The sequence below is a fragment of the Saccoglossus kowalevskii genome, chromosome 4 (assembly GCF_978046115.1).
Source record: "Saccoglossus kowalevskii chromosome 4, keSacKowa6.1, whole genome shotgun sequence".
NCBI classification, from domain to species: Eukaryota; Metazoa; Hemichordata; class Enteropneusta; family Harrimaniidae; genus Saccoglossus; species Saccoglossus kowalevskii.
In genome coordinates this window covers 29,183,240-29,206,822 of record NC_140644.1, presented here as the reverse complement: position 1 = coordinate 29,206,822, position 23,583 = coordinate 29,183,240, and the positions used below count along the sequence as shown (strand labels likewise).

At 33.4% G+C, this 23,583-nt stretch overlaps 3 protein-coding genes across 3 annotated transcripts; all 3 read right to left on the bottom strand.

Moving 5' to 3' along the window:
- Nucleotides 1-999: 999 nt before the first annotated feature.
- Nucleotides 1,000-10,564, bottom strand: LOC102802440 (acid-sensing ion channel 1-like). The gene is made up of 8 exons (XM_006822181.3): nt 10,314-10,564; nt 5,451-6,015; nt 3,058-3,156; nt 2,414-2,564; nt 2,006-2,065; nt 1,576-1,720; nt 1,380-1,471; nt 1,000-1,215 (listed from the first exon to the last, which is right to left on the bottom strand). Exons 1-8 carry the CDS (start codon nt 10,562-10,564, stop codon nt 1,118-1,120), a joined length of 1,461 nt encoding a protein of 486 aa, XP_006822244.1. The 3' UTR covers nt 1,000-1,117.
- Nucleotides 10,565-16,804: 6,240 nt separating this feature from the next.
- Nucleotides 16,805-17,563, bottom strand: LOC144360334 (acid-sensing ion channel 1A-like). Its single transcript, XM_078013121.2, has 3 exons — nt 17,544-17,563; nt 17,203-17,294; nt 16,805-16,988 (listed from the first exon to the last, which is right to left on the bottom strand). Exons 1-3 carry the CDS (start codon nt 17,561-17,563, stop codon nt 16,882-16,884), a joined length of 219 nt encoding a protein of 72 aa, XP_077869247.1. The 3' UTR covers nt 16,805-16,881.
- An 842-nt stretch (nt 17,564-18,405) lies between these two features.
- LOC100371532 (bile acid-sensitive ion channel-like) lies at nt 18,406-23,193 on the bottom strand. Its single transcript, XM_085498377.1, has 4 exons — nt 22,959-23,193; nt 19,773-20,334; nt 18,852-18,950; nt 18,406-18,705 (listed from the first exon to the last, which is right to left on the bottom strand). Exons 1-4 carry the CDS (start codon nt 23,186-23,188, stop codon nt 18,406-18,408), a joined length of 1,191 nt encoding a protein of 396 aa, XP_085354503.1. The 5' UTR covers nt 23,189-23,193.
- Nucleotides 23,194-23,583: the final 390 nt, after the last annotated feature.

The following is a 23,583-nucleotide window of genomic DNA, read 5'->3' as shown; positions in this document are numbered from 1 at the left end:
ACGCAACTTTTAGTACCTTAGATTGTGTGTCAGCTTACTAAGCATACCGAGACATGAGAAAATCAACAGGGTGCCTGAAGTAGGAACTATATAAATTGCGTTTAATAAGGTTAAACATGACATTCCCAAGATAAAAGTGCATTTAATGTAGTGAATTTGGAATGTGGAAAAAATTAAATGCCTTGCATGAGCGTAATGGATGAATACATGAATGTTTTTTTCCAATTGAATAGCGTCAACAAGTACCAACTTTGATAACTCTGTGGTGGCGCTGTTATTACGTTAAGAGCATAACCATTTATTAGTTCATCTACTGAACACATTTTTAAACTGACAACATAATGTTTCTCATATACCTTGTCTATACCAACAAATTCACATTTATATTAGTATTACAAAATATTACAATATCAATCTACTTAAATACATCTTTTAATGTATTGTGAACGGTAATTTTTTCAAAGTCAGTGAAATTTGCAGATTTTAGTCGTGTATACGTATTTTGAATATTTTGCTCAATACACGTGGTGCACATTTTAAATTGTTTATGAATATTGTTACATGATGTCTTCCAACGCACACGTAACGGATATATAAAGTAAATGTGGCATATATTCACACGGCATCTCCGCGTAGCTGCAGTGGCTCACACAAGTCACTCGACCATGATTGTGTTCGAAGTCCGTTCTCCAAGTCACACTAGTCTGATGAACTCAATGCCCGACTCGTTAGATGTGCACATTTATACATAATTCACACGACAACAAGGACAACTTTTTTTCATGGCAATTGATAGTATTAGCAACTCTGTTTTAAACTTATTTAGAAAGAGATGTTTACAGATCTACTTTAGCAAAAACATTTCTGTTTCTATTCTTGTTGTACATAAGGAGAAGATAATATAATGGATATACGTAAGATTCTAATAAAGTAAAATCAATTAAAACTAATGATTGTTGGATTTTCAATGTTACATAATGTGACACAATCGCATAGATATACAGGTTCAGCTGATTTTCTAATGACAATGTATGATCACATGAATGTATGGTATTCCAATCGCTGCATGAATATAATTGTCCGTGTTATACTACAGTAGTAAACATTTTCCTCGTTCCTAACTTTTACAGAAGCAGAATAATATAAAGTCGATGAACTCAACGGCAGTGAGCAGGCTGGCACCAAGGCAAAGACCCATTAATCCACCAAAATTACCTGTAAACAAAACGCAATGCACATAAAATAATAGTATTTTACATACATACACCTTGCCAATTTTGAAATCAAATTAACGTGTTTTTTTTTCAAAATTCCAGTGAAAGAAAGCACTGTACTTTAAAACTCAAGACTTACGGTTCGTTTAAAATGTCAATACTTACTCACTAAGGTAGCGCCTGTCATTACAGGAACGGTTTTAGTTAGTTTGAAGGTCATGTCTTCCGCGAAAAATGATATATCTGCATAATTACGTCTGTAACAAAGAAGAAAATAGATACCACAAAGTTACTTGGACTCAGCATTTTTACTGAAAGCGCAGATTTAATTTAAGCTCAACTCGTACAACCAGCTGATTACCTAAAATACTCGGATGATTCATTAGTGGTCGAAGACATATGCTCAAGTATAGGTTTGGCCGGAAAATCTGCGTAAGTTACTCTGGAATCGAATCGAGTGACATCACATCCAACACCACAGTAAGTCACGCTTCTTTCCGTTGAGTCTACAACGTAAGATGATTAACATGAATACAATTCATAATCAGACAATATTCAATTTCATAATCTCAAGACTTCAAACAGTAGACAATACCACTTTGTGAACAAATACCTCCATCTACGACGCACATATATCAAAATGTACAGATTGAATTACCGAAGAATCACAGATTGTATCAGTATATAATTAACATGATATCAATGACAGAATACGAACAACAAAATTCTGAGAGGATCCATGATTTAGACACTTATTCTACTTATTCTGATATGTTCTACGATTTACTCACCGTCCATGACGGGGATAACACACACTATAGACTCTTTCAGATTGCAAACTCTCTTCGATCCTACATAAAAATTACATATTTGCAATTGCTTGTGAGATAATTGATTTTGTTACGGTACAAATTCTTTAGTAGTTAAAAAATGTACTATGCTAGTTTTAGTTCAAGATAAATGGTTTATTTGTCCCCGCAATGTAGATATTGAATCGATTTTAAAAATATATAATTTTGCTTTTTTGAGATTAGATTATTCCGAGAAAGCACAGTTTACTGCACCAGAAATATGAGTATAAAAATATAACGTGTAAAGTGCGAGTGACTGATATGATGAGGCATCACTACCACATGTTTTTTTCTTTGAGTTGTAGTTGTGTGATCTGTAAGATTTATCTGTTCTACGTATTCACTTACCAGGCATGTACGGCTCTCTGCAGCCACATGCGCTGACAACGAAGTCTGTAATTTTCTCCAGTGCACACCAGACATATGTGTAATTACCGTCGTAGTACTTCAATGGTGCATTCGAGCATTTTGTCGGAAAGGGAGGAGGAAGGTTTATCGACTAGTAGTGAGCAAATCGATATAAAAACTCGTTAATAAAATAGCTTTCAAATAAATAGGTGAACACACCGATATATCGAATGATAAACATGTACTTAAACAAACGAACACTACGATACAACACATGAACTATAACTCTTGCCACTTTTGTGAATTTATTCAACTAAAATATTTAGCATAACCCGACATGTAAAACTACACGTATAAAAGAACACAACAGTATATACCACAATAAACGGATTTTTAAATTATATATATTGCACGATAACGTTGTTCAGTCAAAAATATGTAGGCTACGAAACAAGCACCCAATCAGGAATCAATCACAGAACCAGAGAATATATATGGATTGTACGGCGAGATACAATTGAGAGCAATTATTACAGTTCCAAACAAGCTGAGATTTTTTTTGAAAATAAAATAACGTTATTCTTTTTTAATAAGATTAAAAGCGACACTATATTGAATGAAGCATAGGCGCTGGGTACACTCACCTTTTCTAAGCGAATAGCGACTAGGGCGTCTACACCCGTCGGTACAGCAAAGCCAAGCTGCTGGACTAATGGAACATCACCAGGAGAATATAAAAGAACCTATAGGAATAAATTTATGGTGATATTGCGAACAAATGCAATTAGCGACCTCGACGTTAGGCAATATAATAGTTGCTCAATACAATAAAAGGGATCTGAATGTCAATGTACTTCTGGTGACGGGAGTTGAAATTTTAGCCTTTCATCAAAAGAATACGATCAATAAAAATATATCATACTCTTTTGCTAAAAAATGCAATATCAAATAATATTAGTTTCAAAATCTCAAAACGCAGAAGTGGTAATAACATCCAATGATCAAAACTCGCGTAGGGAAATACATACAAACATAGAACTGTCAACAGGACAAGAAGAATACTAAATAACAAAACAATGCAAATGACGTGTGCGCCAATAGTTAAATCAGCTTGTGTACTTGGGAACCTAATTCATACAAATATATTTAATAAATAGAAAACTATTGAGTACAAAACACTATAAAAGTCGATATATTAGTATTCGTTATTTTGTTTAAGATTACGTGTTGCTTCTTGAAATATGTTTGCAGGTTGTATTATTTGATTGTTATGTTGTCAAGCATGTTCGTCTGAAATACAAATAATCCAATAAAACACACTCTCAAATATGGATATACGATGCAATACACTCAAGGTTTTGAGCTATTTGCGTGTCTTTTTACGTTTTCTATATTTGACACAGGCAGAACTGAGTTCCGGGATGATCAGTCCCTCGCCAAAATATAATTTCTCTAGAAGCAAAATATCGTCCAAGATTCTTCGTAAAATTGTCGAATCGCTATCGAGAAAATGAATACAAATGTTGTAAATATGGCACATCCAATACAGATTTATTGTTTACTACTTTCCAATTACAGTTTGAGTTTGGAAGGATAGAAGAGAACAAAAAATATTATATATTCGACAGTGGATATTTAAACGGGCAGTTTGAATTATTTTGTCAACAGTTTTGAATATGAATTTCTGAATTCCTGAAATTAGGCTGAAGTTGAATATTCTGACAAAAAGAATACTCAGGGAAGCGTTGGCGTCTTCACCCATCCCAGAGAAATTAACTGTGTTAAACCTCAATTTTTATAATAAAATCATAAGCAGAGAGAGACACACTAAACTATTACGACGAGGATTTCAATCAGATACATTTAGTAACCATTTGTTACTCGTTTTCCATACACAATATACCTGTCTTATGTCATCTTCATTTTACATGGAAATTTGTTATGGGACATTGTATTATGTATCAGTGCATATCATGCATGTGCTTTAAAGGCTAATCAAAACGATAATAATCACCAGTCTTTGATCGCGATGTCACCACAAATTATACATGTAATGAAGTATGACAGAAAAGGTAAAAATGGGGCAATTTTGTCATCAAATAAACAGTACAAAGTTATTGATAGTCACCGACGATGCAGAAAATGCTTCTTTAACGTTTAACGGATTCATTATTAAATGTCAATTAAACATTAAAAGCCTCAAATAGTCATAAAATGCGATTTAGTTTATGATTACGAGACTCGTGCGTTAAGTAAAACTGTCAAAAGGAGAGAATCACCAAGCACAGAAATTGAACAAAAATAATTCACGTTCTATTCGTTTAAATCATTGACGGCATGTATTTGTTGTCAGTTAGTCATTTGAATATGACTGATTGTCATAAAATAAACGATTCTTCGCCATTTAACGATTATGGACTGTAAACAGTATTTTTGCAACATATGTGACTGTTAACACCAACTTATGCCGATTCAAATTAACACAGGCTTAATCAAAGTATTAATATTTCTGTAAATTGAATTTTGTCTGCTACAATTATCTCAATTATGGAGGAAAAAAAATGCTCGAATACAACCAAAACTGAGTTGCAGATATTTTCAGTGAAAAACTAACGTGTACAATCATTTTGGGCAATGCTTCTATACGTCTTATAGCAGTGTCCCAGATCTTTTTTTACTTTATTACATGATTACATTTGGCTTGGAAGTTTCCGTGTGTTATTCAGAACGATTTAATTATTTTAAGCAGTGCTCATGCCTTTTGACTAATCAGTCGTAGCAGAATATATGGACCTTGACTAGTACTTTAAATTAGTTTGTTTTAATGTTCAAGCACCCAAATCAGTAGTATCCAGGCAATATTCAGATCATTTAATGAGTTTGTAACAGTGTCACAAACCTTTCAGGTGTGATAGGTATAAAAATAGGAAGACAACTATTTTGCCCTTAAACTGAAACATATCAGTACTCAAAGTATATAGAGTATATCTATTCACTACAAAACCCTATTTAGAATTAGACGGGTTGTGCATCTTACCTTGAATCCACTACCAGTCTGCTTCCCAAATGTATACTCATTTTCGTCCGTGAATAACCGAACGCGAAGACCGCTGTTCGAACCGAACTTCGTCACAAACAGCTGGTTTTCCGGGTCGTTATTGAACGTATAACACACACCAAATTCTGTAAACGTTGTTGTAAAATTGTTCGGTCCACACAATCTCTCTACACCATCGCCCTGGTAATTGCACGCCACAATAAATGACTCCTTTTGGTGGGCTGCCTCGAGCTCAAATTGTGTGCGGTTCAAGATGGCCGTCGTATTTTCCAATAGCGACCAATCGAAATTGATGTTATACTTTACATCCAATCTAGCAGACGAATACAACTGCGTCATCAGTGCATCTACTGGTGTCCCGCCAATCACGGACTTCCGATTTCTATTGTAGTTGCAGAGGGTGATGGCGGGGAAATTCAGCTTTGACGTGTAGTGTATTGATATTAACGAGTTCGTTGGATATTGAAAATAGTTTGAAACTTCTCCCCAAAGAATTATTATAAGTCCTATACTAACTCCAATTACCAATACGCACCAAAAAAACCTGTGAATATATTACTACATATAATATATGTCATGTCAAAATATATGTGATATTACAGTTTCTTATAACATTTAAGGCACCGAATGTCACATGGCTCCAAGAATGAATTGACATTAATCAGAATTAAATTATATAAAGGCTGTGAAACGAAGGAGATACAGTTAATACAAAGGTGACCACATTTTATTTAGTTGTCTGGAAATTTCATTTAGTTTTCTTCGCGACAAGAAGATCAATCAGTACGTTTTTTAATAACATTGCATTTATTATTGAAGACTGATTACTTTCTTTCACAATAGTATTCAGAACCAACGACACTTAATAAAATGTAATATTCGGCGGCACACAATTTCCGCCTCCAAACAAAGAGCATCGTACATGCATTTAAATTCATTGTAACTCCAGGTCGGAAGAATTGCCTCAAATATAGCTCTAAAACGTGAAAAAACGCTTTGGGCCGAACAAAATAGAAATGATGTTAAATATCGGTAAAGTTTAATGGGTACAGTGTATACCATGGCTTTATGTGAAAGCCAGTGAATGTGCATTGTACGTATCACACTGTGATAATGTAATGTGCGTATATATCAAGTTGCATGAATATTTCGTAATATAGCTGCTGAGAATCTTTTACATTGCTCACACAAGGTAGATAAAGTGAATAAGTATTTTTACTTGAAGAACGGCTTATGTTGTATTTCCTTAAGGTAGCGAGACTATTATTTACATGCTTGTTTTCATCTCCTAATTGTGACTCAATGACAACAAAAAAATCAAGGAAAGTATATTTTGTTTTGAATCGCCAGACTTCGAGCTTTTAAAAAGTGTATTTTTCATGACCGCATCCGCATTCCACGACGCGTTACTCAATCAATGGTTAAAAATTCCTTTTTCTGTAAAAAAATAATGATGCATTTATGCTGACGATAAGATTTTTTTATTCACTTTTCCTAGTTGTCCAATAATCCGGTATATTGAATGTGTCTTGTTAGTTTTCTTCAAGCAATGCGTTCTAAAATGTAGTGTGCTGAATTTTAATTTCCGTTTTAGTTACATTTCCCCAACTCAACCCACAATACGTTGGTAAATAATTAACATTGTCTGGACACATTTAAGTTCTTCTCATTGTTACCTTAAAGTTAATCCGACGACAATAAGTATACGTTATTCTTTTTTAAAGACCTTGTATTTTGAAAAAATAAACTGTGCTTGTTTATCGGCACAATCGATTTGATTTTTCTTCAAGGTCTGTTTTATTGGAAACCAAAAAAAAAAAAAAAGGAATATGATAGCTATATTTCGATAAAATAGGTAGATGAGAACACCAAAATCAATGATTTTTCTCAGTGGCTGTGTGACATTGTGTCTGGCACATTTATACGCAAATGACTAATCTGTGTAACAAACAGGGGCGGAGACATAGCTTTCTCTTGAGTTAATCTTTGAAACTTATAAGCACACAGATTAAAAATGATTTTGGAAAACACTACTGAGGCTGCCTTGCTTCCCTTCAGAAAATCTACATTTTAACCAACTTACATGACATTATATGTTATGTTGACTTTATCAGATGAAGATTTATAGTGCATGTCATCAATTAATAAATAAATGTGAAAATCATAATTTTCAATACCTATAATAGTCTCGCTACCTTAAATAGGCTTTCTCGTAAGATCATTCAAACGTTTCAAACACTATTTTCAGACACCATTTAAGTTACAAAGATTATGAAATACAAATGTTTAGCAGAATTCACTTCAGATGTTCACAATGAATAGGACTTATTTGAACAAAATCTAGCATAAAAGTGCTTACTGTGTTGTTGACATTAGATATTTAATTTGTTCATTATAGTTTATTGCGCACATTTCGTTGGTCAATAAAGAAGAAAAAGATATAAGTCCTTTTGGTTTTTAAGTAGACAACCATGATATTTGTTGTTTTCAAAAGTATGACCACATTTATTTCTCATAGAATATCATATTACATCATCTTTCAGGAATATTTTGGAGAACAGACAGAGAACATAAAATGTGCATGCGAAGGTTGAAAAAAGAAATAAAACGGTTTCATCGTCATTCTTAGTAAAACAATGTTGAGTTTCTTAAACGTACAAAATATGAGATCCACAATGACATAATCACTCATCTGCAATGTATAGCTGTTATTACTCAACATAGTTCCAATATGGTTAAATATATTTAACTGTTCATGTTGGGCACATTTCATCATTTACATTCGTTCAATAAAGATTTGTGGCAAGAAATAAATACATATTTCAAGAGTAGAATTTTGGTTCACCAATCGTTTACTTGACCATACATTATTGGTTAATTTATAAAGCTATGCGTTATTTGTATATTAGATACCATTGAAGTTTGTACGTGTTGTAACGAAATAGAAAGGTTCGAAGGCCGTTCATGCTTACTACTGTGAACGTAGAAGCGGTGTTAATTATTAATTAATTCGTTAAAATGAACCGATTACTCTGGAACATACAAAAAAGTAATTGCTAAGAGCCTGTGCCGAGATATTATTTACCTAAACAAAGAGAGAGCACCAATTATGACTGACATGACGTCTCTGGAGTGGAATCAGGTGTCCGAATATCCTATCTATTTAACTTTCCTATCACAAAGGCGCAGAGAAAACACTAATAAATGTCAAGCAACATAACGTGATCTTGACAAGTTGTGTAATTCAGAATACCGTCTTTGTGTGAAAGATCATATTTTATACCAAATTCAGGTTTTAACTAATAATATGAGTAACCTTGCTTCAAAATTGATGGATTGTTTTTTATAACACGTCTAGGAGCTGCGATCTTAAAGAAGGAGTTAGTGAAATATACCTTGATGGAAAATTGGTGATGGAAATAATCTGTTTTATCCATGCTTACTGGAAGAACGGTTAGGAAACTCTCTCGGTTCTTTTGTTAGAGTGCGTGTCTCGGTAAACACTTAAAATACAGGGAATTAGCATACTGCCGATGTTGCGGCGATCGTAATTTGCACAAAATTATGTATTTGTTGAAAGACGATTGGGTTTTCTGTAAAGTTTCTTTCCTAACAAATTTTCCTGATTTATACAGCATTGTCAGTGTTTGGTATGAATATGAACACTGAAATAAAATATATATTCAAATGAAAACTACGCTATGAAACCAAACAACTAAATTATCATATAACTTAGCATATAGTAAGTCATACAGCATGATTCATCATGTGAACAAAACTAGAAAGAAGGGGACTTAAAGCTTTCAGTAGTATTCACAATTCCATGCTCTAATTGATAAATAGGCTACAGATGATTGGAAAACATCGTATGTGAACAATATAACTGTATGTCAAAATAATAACATGTATGTTGAAACAATAACTCACTTACACAAGTAATTAGATATCTTCAATTTGTTTATGTTAGACGCATGTACAAATATTTGATTGTTTTTAAACAGTCGATGACAATAAACATTTCCTGATTACATTTAATCTGTACGTTCTATAAGTTTGTATTCATTGTCATTGGTGCAAAAATCAATCACATAAGATATTTTTGCTCGAATCAATTTTGTGTGTGTTTTGCATTCATGGTTATTTCTGTGCAACATATAAAAATATGCAGATACCGTTCTAAAAAGTAAAACAATGTAACGGATATTTTAAAATCTCAAAATAAAGGGAAATTGGAAATTGAACTGAATATCTTGCTGGATAAAAAATAATTTCCATAAACATCCATCCTTTGTCAGAATTACTGTTATTTTTTTTTATTTTCTAGACCGAATTTCATTAGTCATTATGTATAGTGAACTGGGACATACTTTATATAGACGACATACGTGTTTAAAGCCCTTATTAATTTAACACATGTCTCTGTGTAAATGAACTTTAAAACTAAGTGTTAATTTTAATTAAAAAGTGTCTAAGCTAAAGTACATCTCATCTTCAATATAGTTTCTCAAACGAGTAATATATGTAATATATGTGAACAAAAAAATGTGTCAATACAATAGGGTTTCATCCGAATCACAAACAAGCATTATTGACAGTATTCGTTGTCGACACGATATACTATCACCTCAGTCGCATAACTGTACAGAAAACGAGTTATGAGCGTTGGAAAATAATTAATCATTAACATAGAAGTAGCAAATACGTAGTTAATTATTATGAATGATATATATTATTTCGTAATAATATATATAGCGTAATCTCATCTGGAAATAAAATATTAAAGTTAAACACAAATGTATAAATCATTCCATCTGCGTACATATATTATATAATACAACTTACCGGCGAACCACATGGTATTCGTTGTTGGCTGTGTAGCGTGCTCCGTGCAGCGTTGTCTCGGACAGGAATTGCCGGAAATTTCGAGAAAATATATAAACGGCTCCCCGACGTCTGACATTCCCACCGTCTAGTGACAATGATGATGTTGATGTAAATTTCTCTGTATTACTCATGTCGAAGGAGGTGGATGTCGGAGTCGGTCTCCTTCTGTTAACGTTCCGAATAATATCAGCATTGCTAGGTGATTTCATCGTTATTGAATAAGCAAACCCGTTACACACCCAATAAAACGGTCGTGTACAATGGCAACGTGCTATATTACCAGTGTGGCCTCCGAGTCGGTATTATTTATTGTCCAGTTAAGTAAGCTGTTCGTGTGATTAACATGTTGCTTCACGTCATACCCTAAAATGCATGAAAGCCTGTCAATAATAATTTGCCCTCACGCTTACATGCTGCGAGGGGGTAATTGATAGCATCGAATTGAGATTGAAATGCGTAGGAAATAAGAAAACCCAAAATACGCAGAGTCATGAGAAATATAGTGATGGTGCCGGCATTCGATTCTCCAAAACCCCATCCATGGCATATAAATCAAAAACATCTACCTACTAGTAACCAATTTGATATTATGCGCTATTGCATTGGATGATAAGTGATATTTAAACTAAACTTTAAGTTTTAAAAAGCGCTGGTCGTCACACAGCATACATTATAAACAGTGTATTTGCATGGGACCTATATACACATGATGAGTCGCAACGACCAAGGTTTCTTCTGAAAATGATTAATCAAGCTTGTCAAAAAAAAAATCCATTACAATTACGTTTTCTGAGTGTGTCAATCCGATTAGTCTGTGAAATAAAACAAAGTGAAAGCGAACTAAAGACGTGTGTTTCTATGAAGCGCCATCATTAGACCAACGGATATTGTAGTCAATGGGCAGGATGGATCATGTGAGAACAAAAGTTCATATTCAACCAATCATAAGTCAGGCCTCGGAAGTCAGAATGTTGGTTTGTATTCGAGCATCATAACTCAGTGCCAATCTGTGATTGCCATATTTATTTATTTATTTATTTATTTATTTATTTATTTATTTATTTATTTATTTATTTATTTATTTATTTATTTATTTATTTATTTATTTATTTACTTATTTATTAATTAATTAATTAATTAATTTATTTATATATTTATTTATTTATTTATTTATTTATTTATTTATTTATTTATTTATTTATTTATTTATTTAATTATTTATTTATTTATTTAAATCATGAGACTACGATTACATCGCTTCCAAAATATAGTTCAAGTATCTGTAATATTATGGGATGACTGTAATATTGTGTTTGCATTCGAACGCCTGTGATACTCAGAACATGTGACTATAGGCGATAGCCTGTTGGGGTTACAGCAAAGTACGAGTGATCGATCATGCGTGCACCGTTCTATCTACCAGGCCACGTCATATGCAAATTTACATCTCATAAATATTATTACTTACCTAACCTTCGCACGGGACGCTCGTTTGCCATTTTCTACCATCACTCCCTTATTTTGACTGCACTAATTCGTTTCCTAACATGTTTATCTCTTTTTTATTTCCGAAAAATACAACATACTTTTAAGCAAGTCTAGTTTTTGTGACGGTAACTTCATCTCTCAAAGGCTTTACATTCCCACTATTTGTTATATGCACTTTTTGTTGAAAACAAAATACCAGCGATGGTTTATACTGAATTTACATGTTTACACATCTACAAATACCAAATAATGTGCGACGCAACTCAACATTTCCTAGAAACCATAAAGTTCCCGCACTGTTGAACATTTTGATTTTATTATTTTTAACGATTAAAAAGGGTGTACGATTTTTTTTGAAAGAATGCGTTATAAATGATGTTGAAAATGCACTTATGGCGTAATGCACATGCGTGATATACAACAATGAATGATTTACAAAGACAAAGCAAACTGCCCAAAAATTATTAAAAACTACTTTTTGCGGAAAATACAGCTGTAGTAGTCGCCTTATTATGTACGCTAGAATGTATATGTAGGGCTTCACTCAGAACAAAATAAATTATTTAACTGAAAAATTTAAAATTAACAGATAACTGTTATTACCATCGCCAGCGTAGAAAGATCGCCTAGTGCAGAATTTCTGCTCTAAATACCTACGAATCATGCGCCTAACACAGTGGCTACTTTTTAACATAATAAGAAGATTAGATTCCGCTTTACTGAATAAAACATATGGTAGGGTCTATGACATGTATATAGCCTGGCGCTGTGAACGTCTTAAATAATAAGTTTCTAATAATAACAACGAAACGATTGAATGCATATTACCACTTTCCAGCAATCTCATATTCAGAAATGAACAATATCAAAATAGCATTCGTGATTATAATTCCTCTGTACAAAGGATTTGGTCATGAAATTAATACGATCACCCACATAGATATCTGTATATCTCTTTTATTTTAAGTTAAATGTCATATTTATGAGACTCGTACTTTAGGTTATTCATGTAAATTGTTCCGTGTGCATTATTGTGCAAGAACCACGGGAGCAACAAAATTGACGATATGGTTTTATTACATTGTAATCCCGTGTGACAAGTAAATGTTTATGATGAATAATATAATTGGAAGAGAAGAATAATCACTCGGCATACGTCTCATTCGAATCGATATCGCATTTCGTAGGGGCTTTCTGGGTTATACTCTTTACTAAATAGTATTTGCGATGTTTAATATAAACACAATCGTTCAAAACTGGCCACCAGTTATAATACATTAATTTAACTCTATAAATACCTGACAGCACTCTGGAAAGGTAAATGTTTGATTATAACAAAGGCAAGTACATATATGTGAAACATAATCGAAGGTATCAATATTTAGTTTGAGCGCGTCGTTGTTTTATTAACGTACATTGCGAATTGCCTTTTTGTGTTGGCGAACGGTTTTGATACATACTATTAAAATATACTATTTGCATTGCATTATGTTCAAAGTATAACACCAGGACATAGTTCCACTTGCAGTTCCGGGATTTTTTTTTCAGTCAATATTAATTTTCAAACCATTTTAAAAATACTAATCTTATTTTGGAAGACAATATATGGTAGTATATTTCACAATCAACGTTTCATTCATACGTTATATTGACTGACGTACATAAGTCGAAAGTTTTATTATAATATATTATTCTACATCTGTCACCGTAACAGCGTGTCGTAATTTTGCAGTAGTGTCCTCTAATAATAAAAACAAACATGGCTGCCACTAGAGTTTGACCAGATTCCACACAAAGAAGTTCGCTGCGCGTCGGTCGATACTCCAGCTGTACTGTCTTTATGCATATTTTGAGGTATTCTCGCAAAAAACCTTATAATGTAGTTTAAAATAAGGCCACGTACGAAATAATTTTAATTTCAAGGTGACTATATTCTCTGTGGACGAGTCCTTCACTATTTTATTTGTCGTCGTCTCTATCGACCGCGATTGTTGTAAATCAGCTCTGGAGATATGTATCTTCTTTCAAAGCGCTGGATGAATTATCTGAATACAATTACTTACGTGATCGGGTGATGGGGGTTTTCTGAGTGACACATTTATCAATGTGATTATACTATTTGGCCGGGGGAGGGCATAAATGATACATAGCTGTGTAGGGAGGTGCCCCTGAGTGTTCAAAAGTGTGACCATTTTTATACATGGATAGTATCAAAATCTATACCCATATTTATACCAAAGTACAATTTCTGGCATCACTGCTTATTCCAAATAAAACAGTTACCGTATTTGCTATATTAGAAGAGCATCTCCAATAGAAGAACATGTAAGCCAACAGTTGCATTGTATACTGATTTATTAAATATGTATTTTAACCATAGAAACATCTCTGTCACTCACATAAGAGCATATTATTAACACAATGTTCTGGATATTTAGGTTGTTAAATGCTTTCTCTTTGATCTCCTTAGGGCTCCGCTATCAGAAACTTGGAGTTGAGCAAGTATACCAAATCGTAAAAAAATATTACCGATATTTATACCGATATTTGTACCTATCTTGACCAGAAGTAAGGCCGATACTTATACCTAAAATCCCCAAAACGAGACCCATTTTAGGGACACGTCCCCATTAGTTATATGTATTGCCCCCCCCCCAGCTATTTGGATACTGGGCTAAGTAGATTATAATTATCATTTTGTATGTGTTCTATACATTACTGTGTATACGAAGTACAACGTTATATTATGTCCTTATGCACTAGTTTGTATTCATTGCTTAATGCGATTACGACGAAATACTACTAGCAACATAGTAATGTGAACTATACCATTGCCACACGTTACACTATATAAATATTGAAACGATTATAACACTATAAACCACTTATAACTGATAGTTACAAGTTCGGCTACGATCTTGATAACGGTAGGTAATGGTCTGTTAACTAACGGTCTAAAAGGCAGCTGTCTGCCGTTAGCGATTGAGTTGCCGCATATTATACGATTAATACTGCAAATCGGGCGTGATTTATGTGTGTTCTTGTAGCCAAGTTGCAGGATGTGTGTTGTCACAACGTACGTGTGTTACATACGTTTTTGCACAGGAAGAAAGCACAGTTCTATATTATTATTATTATTATTATTATTATTATTATTATTATTATTATTATTATTATTATTATTATTATTATTATTATTATTATTATTATTATTATTATCATTCTCAGACAAGTGCAAACGTGAAAGAAAACTAAAGCACTTTTTCCTAACAATTTCGTCAAACGTTAAAAGAGATAACCCAACAAACATCAAACTATTGCTCTGAACATAAGAGTGTTGAAAACATACAATTGTCGAAAAACTTATGGTGAAATTACACCATAAATAAGAACAATATAGAACATCACAAAAACAAGGGAAACAATTACACTTAACAGGCAATGATGCAAACTTAAAATCACGAATAATAACATTGCGCCTAACATAACACAGATCATAGGTTATTAAATGACCCAAATATTTGTACACGTCATCATACTTAAGAATTCTACCATTTAAAAGAATGGACACTGGATTTATTATTCTAATGCGAGATTGGAAAAGCATATAAACAGTCTTCTCTTCATTAAAGAGAACTGAACACATGAAGGACATAGCTAAGGAATTCAAATTTGAGAAACGTATTTTTTATGTGACCGGGAATATTAGTCAGTTTTCTCCGTACCATTTATTAGACCTTCGTTATATAAATACAGATGAAATAGCTAGGTCATTCACATTTTGCAGGTACACGTGCTTTTGTGAGAAAAATATTACATTGTCCTCCATTATATTATTACATGAAACACTAAAAAAATAGCCCGCATGACTTAATTCAGGAATCGCTAAATATAATGGCCCCATATTGTAGAATTTATTTATGAATTCAAAGCAGGATTAAAACTGTATTGCTACGTTTATCCTGGGAAAGGTACAAGTAAATATCCAATCGATCGTGAAAATATATTGGCATTAACAACAACTATTCGGTTTGTGCTGAGTACAACAAAGCACCAAAATATTCAGAAGCTGTACATTAAAGGTATACGTTTACTTTCACAATAAAAACAAAAATATGTTCATAAGATAATAATAATAATAATAATTAATAATAATTTAGTAGAGGGGTATAAGCTTAATAATTACAATTGTTTGAAAAATATAAAAGTAATAAAAAGCATATTAGTTGTAATAATAATATTTGTAACAATAATAATTATTGCAATAAATTGTAAATAATTTTGAGATGAGTATCGCTACAAAATAGGGGTTACATTACTGAAATACATTCAACATAAAAAGATAAGGACAATTATTTACATTCAATCTTCTTTCAAACAACATGTAATGTATTACCTCATCGCAGTCTCATTTATTGCAGAATGTCGGTTAATCGAAGATACATGAAATCAAGAACTGTTTTACTTCAGTTCAAACAAAGTTGCGATGATACAGATATGCAATGCTAAAGTAATATTAGTAGACTCATAAATTAAACAGTATTGAATATCGAAAAGTATTTATACGAATATATCAATATGACATTTAGTATTATCACCGCTTAATTTCAATATTGATATATAAGTTATCACGAGAGAGTAATGAGTATGTTGACGATGAATATAATTTCCTTACTTACGTGGACTCACTATGTCGATTTCGCTGTTAGATATATTTTTGTTGCTTTCCACGTATTCTCTATCAGTGTGATTAAATTCAATTCTAATATCACATAATCCCTAGTTCCCTCGTATTATTAGTAAATTTCTCTACGTGGCTTTTAAAAGGTGCGAAGAATTATATAAGACAAATAGTAAAATGCATTCAAAATTGCGTTCAAGAAGTTTGATGTATACTCTCACATTACGGGAATGCCACAAACAGACGCAGTTGCTAATTTATGCAGCATTTATTTGACCTATGTACGTTTTGATGCCGCAGACACGCTCTATCACTTGAAGACTGACATTTACAGGAATATTGTAATAATCTCCAGTATCAACGGCAAAGTCTTTTCCATATTCCGATAAACACGAATTCAAATGCTTCGCATACAGTCAGAAGGCTTGCTCCAACGCAGAGTCCCATCTGCCCTCCAAAGTCAGCTGAAAATAAAATAGAAAATGCTCTTGTTACGGAACGAGAAATTGCTTGTTACCCAAGTATATGATGCAAAAGTACATTATATTTTTGCAAATTAATAATTGTATTTATTTATTTATTTATTTATTTATTTATTTATTTATTTATTTATTTATTTATTTATTTATTTATATATATATATATATATACTATACAGACCGAATATAAAATACCAACCTAAAAAATCCATGCCATTATATGCAGCGCTCTGTTCAATTGACATAAAGCTTAACTCTTCATAAAATACATGCAAAACTGCAACGTTTTCTCTAAAGAGACCAAAAGACAATTGTGTTATAATTGTGTTATATATTGATGTATTAACTGCAATTCCGCTGACGACCTGGTCTATAATAATTTTCTGTCGTTATAGAAATTGGAGTTGCTTCATTGCAGTCGGTTTAATTAACCCTAAAACAATTTGTTCAATGATCGATTTCAATTCAATTTAAATTTAGGTAGTTATAATTTAGTTCCAATTTATTATAAATTGAATTTTATTTGAATTATTTACTCACCTGATGTTTGCGATTGTCATATTGTATGTTTGCTCCAAATAGTCATTCATATGATAGCTAGGATACGTTGCAAAACTCGAAGATGTTTGAAATGTCTCTATATCACAGGCAGTTGGACAGTTTGCCGCATTAACTGCAACTAAAGAAGATATTCTCGTTATGTTATCAATCGATTAGTTATGTTAATAGTATTGCACTAGTAACCTAGTTCATATTGATGTAATGTATTGAGTTTGCCTGAGCGCATTACAGGCTGGGTACAACCTTGTTGTAAATTCGGTAAATAAAGTCTCCATTGATGCCAAGATTTAATTAAGATTTGAGTCCTATGTAAGTAATGTCGGGAGAAATTGATCAAGCGACTAACTAAATCAAGATTACATTTTATCTGATATCAAAAGAGACAAGTGATTATTTCCTACTTTGTACACATTCTTCCTTTTCTTGATAATTACAAACTCGCACATTGCCTCAAAAGAAATAGTATATAATATATATAAGTTACACAGGCTTAACACACAATTCTTTAATGCAATAAATATAATACTACAATCTTGAAAGCAATACAATATGTATTATTTAACGTGACGTACCAATGACCATTGCGTTGTCACTAATAACTACTTTAATTATATGTCACACTATGGCCTGGTGGTGCGAAATGATATAGATGATATATTGTATTACACTTTCTCATTTTCTTTCAAATATTGGCGAGGCGACAAGAAACCTATCTGAACAGTAATTTAGTATTCCTTTTCCAAGTTAAAAAAACTGATTGGCCTTATGTTTTCAAGGATGAGATTGTCTCTCATAATGGCACAGTAACAATGCGATTGCCTCCAATTTAAATTGCTATTCCTTACAATTCTTTGTTGCTTTTTTTAGGTAGCAGCACTATTAAAATAAAACCTACGAGTGAGCGTACGAGCTGCATGAGGATTGCATCACGCCAAATAATTGCCCGTTCATCTGCTTTTGAGCCAATGAGGTCTCGTAACATCATATATTCACCTGGCATATATGGTTCACGACAACCACATTTTGATACAACCATTTGCGTAACTTTTTCCATGATGCAGTTACTTTTTGTATAATGGGCATAGTATTCAAGGCTGACGTTGGTACAATTAGTTCTGTAAGGACTCTCCTTGTTTTTTTCCTAAGTTGAAAAAAAAAAATAAACAGTTGCTGTGATTCACTTTGTTGACAATATTGGTTTTGTCCGCTCTCAATTATGTTTTGTTACGATGATTATGTATCAGCGTATGCTTTAAGATCAACTTATGTTTGCATGTCAGTACATACCACAACTAAACGAACAGGCATAAATACTTCTGTACCAGGGGACACGGCCGTTCCGAAGTCCGTAACTAGAGGTACATCCCCAGGAAAATGCACAAGGATCTGCAAGTTGAGGTAACGATAACGATAACGACCAATACCAATAAAACCAACAAAAACAACACATGTCAGATGTGTACACAGAATCAAAACATTGGATAGTTTGTATCGGATATCAATCTAATTAGGGCAATATTAAATCCGTTTTTAGGTATCTTTCCCGACTTAATAATCTGTTTAATAATCAAAACACTTGAGTATGATGTGTGCATGGCTGGGGTGTGTTATATTCATTACTATGACAATAAACCAGCGTTAGTGTTGAATATTTGTTTTAACATGTATATTATTCCTTTTTTTAGCAAAGTGTATATGTACTAGTAATGTTCGTCAGAAGTTAAACCAAAATATATACATAAAGTTTTAGTTATAATAACTTCTTACATAAATCCACCACGAACCAGTAGTGGCGACGAGTGCGGTGTTACAATTACAAAAGGAAACAAAAATGCCAATGTCATACGAGTTGTTAATTATATCAAAATAATTCAGTATTATAGACGAGCAAAACTTCGTAGTAAAATGACAAGTCAGGTGACATAACAATGCAAAATAGATTTCAAAAGTCACATGACGAAACTATTGATAGTCGGCTATTTGTGGCCACTTCGGATGCGACTTAACTGTTACAGAAATAGCATATATGTCATTCACCTATAATACCCAAGAGGGAATATTGTTTTCCGATGCGATATCGGTAAAAGTATTGATCCATTCCTACACGTTAAACAATGATTTTATTTGGCGCAAATTTGGCTAGTGTTCAGAGAAAAGTGTGTGGATGTTTTGCGTATAAATTGAACTTCTAATGCTGTCGGTACTTACTTTGAAGCCAGCTCCGTAGTTTTGTCCATATGTGTACTCTTCCTGTTCGAGATTAAGAGTAAGTGAAAGCCCATGTCGGCTACCACTCTCTGTAACCAACATATGATTAGAAAGGGCATTGTTATAAGTGTAACACACTCCATAGTCGGTTAAAGTGGTTGTGAAGTTATCTACCGCATTGCATCCGGAGCTGGCCCTTCCGAGCTTGCACTCTAAAATCATGCTTTCCTTCTGATGAGCAGCAGAAAGTTCTAAATATGTCCTGTTCTTCGCTAGTTCTTCAATGGCAGCATCAGTGGTCCAGTTGATTGTGGTTGAACCGTGTATCAGGTTTATAGGGTGGTATAGTGTTTGCTGCCATTCAGCAAAAGTTGTCCCCTGTATGTACGATTTCCGGTATCTGTTGTAGTTGCACACGGTCACGGCTGGGAAAAGCAGAACATCAGTGTACTTCATTGATAAAAGTGTGTTCACGTTGAACGCCCGGTATTTTACAACACTGGTGTACAAAAAGTAAGTTAGCCACCCCAAGGACCAAAGAACGAGAACCGTCCAGATAATCCTGGAAAAACAGAAAGAGCTTATATAAGTGTTTAGGAAAAGATTCGCTATATATTCAAAAATTCAGAACATGTAAGTGTTAGCATTTATAATATTCATTTAATGACAATGTACCAGGGTGAGATTTTCACAGAAGCTTTATTCTAATGAGTGATGTTTATGCTACGATTTATTACAAACCTTAGATCGATTTCAAGCTGCTATGGTCATTAGATATATTTGGCAATGGTACAATATCAGTTCAAAATTGAACGAATTGGCTAAACCTACTTTGCTCTAAAGCCCGACATTTTATTTATCAAATGAATGTACCATACTTAGACTAAGAAAGAATTGCCGGATTAAAACATTCGTCATATAGCATATACATTGTAAATTTGTAGATTCTTTGTTTATTCTACACAGTCACTATGTGGTGAGAACATATTATTCCGCACGCGTGTATGAAAAGCTTTTAGTGAATATTGCCTCAGCAACTATGGAATTCCCGAGAGTAAATAAACGTGGATGATTGATGGCAACATTAATGAAAGGATCGGTTGAATAAAAGCCGCGTCAATGATGATGAATTATTAAATTTAGATTTTTAGATTCAAGACATGTTTATCTAGCTTACGTTTATGTAAATTGTACATTTATATATGTGTTGCTAATCATGATGAGCATATAATTAGGAGATGACAATTATGTCCACCTTTTTGAAACAGCCCAAAGTCCAGCATCCTTATCTCTGTCGAAAACCTCGTTACATTTGGACACATGATACTCCACTAGGTGGATTATTCAATAACATCCTTTGTTCCATTTGATTTGAAAAGTGGCGTCAAAGAAACTGCATGACCTTCAAAATATATTTTGATAAGCATTCAACCCGCAATGACTTGGCATTTTTCCTCAACGCTAATTGTGGCAGACTGTGTAATGCCAGTATTTTAGAGACAATTTAATTGGGATACGTTGGTGAAAGTGTGGTGGTCGTCGCGCAGCGTTGTATACGTCCCTACAAATCCCATATCGAACACGGCGCTGCGTGACGACCACCACCCCTAAATATTGCAAATAACACCGAATAAACGGCAAGGTAATACTCACTAAAAGCTTTTCATATACGCGTACGGAATAATATGTACTCACAACATAGTGACTGTGTAGAATAAACAAAGAATCTATAAATTTACAATGTATATGCTATATGATGAATGTTTTAATCCGGCAATTCTTTCTTAGTCTAAGTATGGTACATTCATTTGATGGTTCATTCATTCGGTGTTATTTACTTACTTTACTTCCTATGTCAATAGCAACTATGAGTTTAAAATTATTTCTCAGTACTTACCCCTACATATTGTTAACTGAGCATGGATTGATCCCATTGTCGTTTATAATTAACATTTCATTTTCAATTTCAGATTAATGTGACTATTTGTTACGGGTTGTTAGTTGGTGAATGTTGACACTTTTGAGTTTATAATTTAATTTGTCTTGAACATTAGTCTCATTGCTTGGGTAATAAAAAATGAATGTGACATATTAGATTAAATTTGTCAAAAGTTCATGTCCACTTTCTAAATTATGATTATACTGATAATATATTTAGAGTACCAAAAGTAGGGGGAATAATTTTATGTTTATTTCAGAATAGATTATACTGTATTATAATAGTGTAAAAAACATGAAAATACATGCACATTTTTTAAAATATTTATGTGCAGGCGACGCATACACCTGCGTGCTTTTTAATTTCATTTGCCTCATTAAAAACACTGCGGATCCGGAAATTTGGTAAGGGGGACGCGATTCTATTGACTTGGCCGAAGGTCACGTCCTCGCACCTCCGGTGGGCCGGGTTTGTCTATTGATTTGTCATTTTTTTGCGGGCTGAAGGAGGAGGCGCGCCTGAGAAACAAAAACAGATCAAACTTTTGTAAAGCTAATGAACAAATGACTTCCAATGATTGGGGATGGTACAGGGTTAGTTGAAGCACATTATGATACCATTGTATAATAAAAACATTATTGAATTTACGCTCAGCAACGAACAATGCGACATAACGCAATATTGTTGCCATGGCGCACGTGGATGTTGGGACACCAATGAGTACGTGAAACGAGTTGACTACAATGCACGAAAAAAACCGGATGTACAATATCAGAGCAAACTGTTAGTGTTTAGAATTCAAATACTAACCACCTGTATCGAGGAAACCATTGTTTGTTTGGTAATGTACATTATAAATAAAAATACGATACGCCAACAAAATACATACATTTACTTTGGTATTTCTTATTTTAAATAGATACATGCTTATCAATTCTATTCTGGTAGCGTGTACTCTAAACTGCATACCACTCGATATGCACCCATACCATTTTTATAAATGTCAATTGACCTTATATTTTATTGACTGAATAGAAATGTCATTCTTGTAAACATAAATCATTAAATCCTCATTCTGAGCATTTAAATTGGTCAATGGTCACAGAATATTTTATTTCACTACACGTTTATTAAAGGACAATGAGGTAAAAAAAAAACGCTTAGGAATTCACGGTTTTGTTTGACAATGTGCTTGTAACAGAGAAAGTAATGTACTCATCTAAAGTTAAAGTAATTTGAGTAAGCACCTTCGAACAGAGTGTATGTCAGTCATCCCTGTGTAGCGTACCCCGTGCATAGATGTTTCTTGTGTGAACTTCCGTATTCTCTCTTTGGTGTATTCACAGGTGCATCCATGCTTTCTGGATCTATCTCCTTGACCTATATCATCTTTCCCCTCCTTGATACCTGTCATGGCGTATATTTTGGCTGTGGACGACGCTTCTTCCGGCGATACAGTTGCGCCAAGTGTGTTCATGCTGCTTGTAACTGGAATAGTCAATATTATTTGGTTATTGGTTTAATTTTTTTGCAATTGAAATCACAATGGTGATGTATGTGGCCATGTATAATCTACATATGAACACAAATGTGGCCATGTAAATCTACATATGAGTTCAAGTGTGGCAATGTACAATATACATATGCATACAAGTGTGGTCATGTTAATCTACATATGAAAACAAGTGTGACCATGTACAATCTACATATGAATACAAATGTGGCCATGTAAATCTACATATGAGTTCAAGTGTGGCAATGTACAATATACATATGCATACAAGTGTGGCCATGTTAATCTACATATGAAAACAAGTGTAGCAATGTGCAACCTGCATATGAATACAAGTGTAGCAATGTACAATCTACATA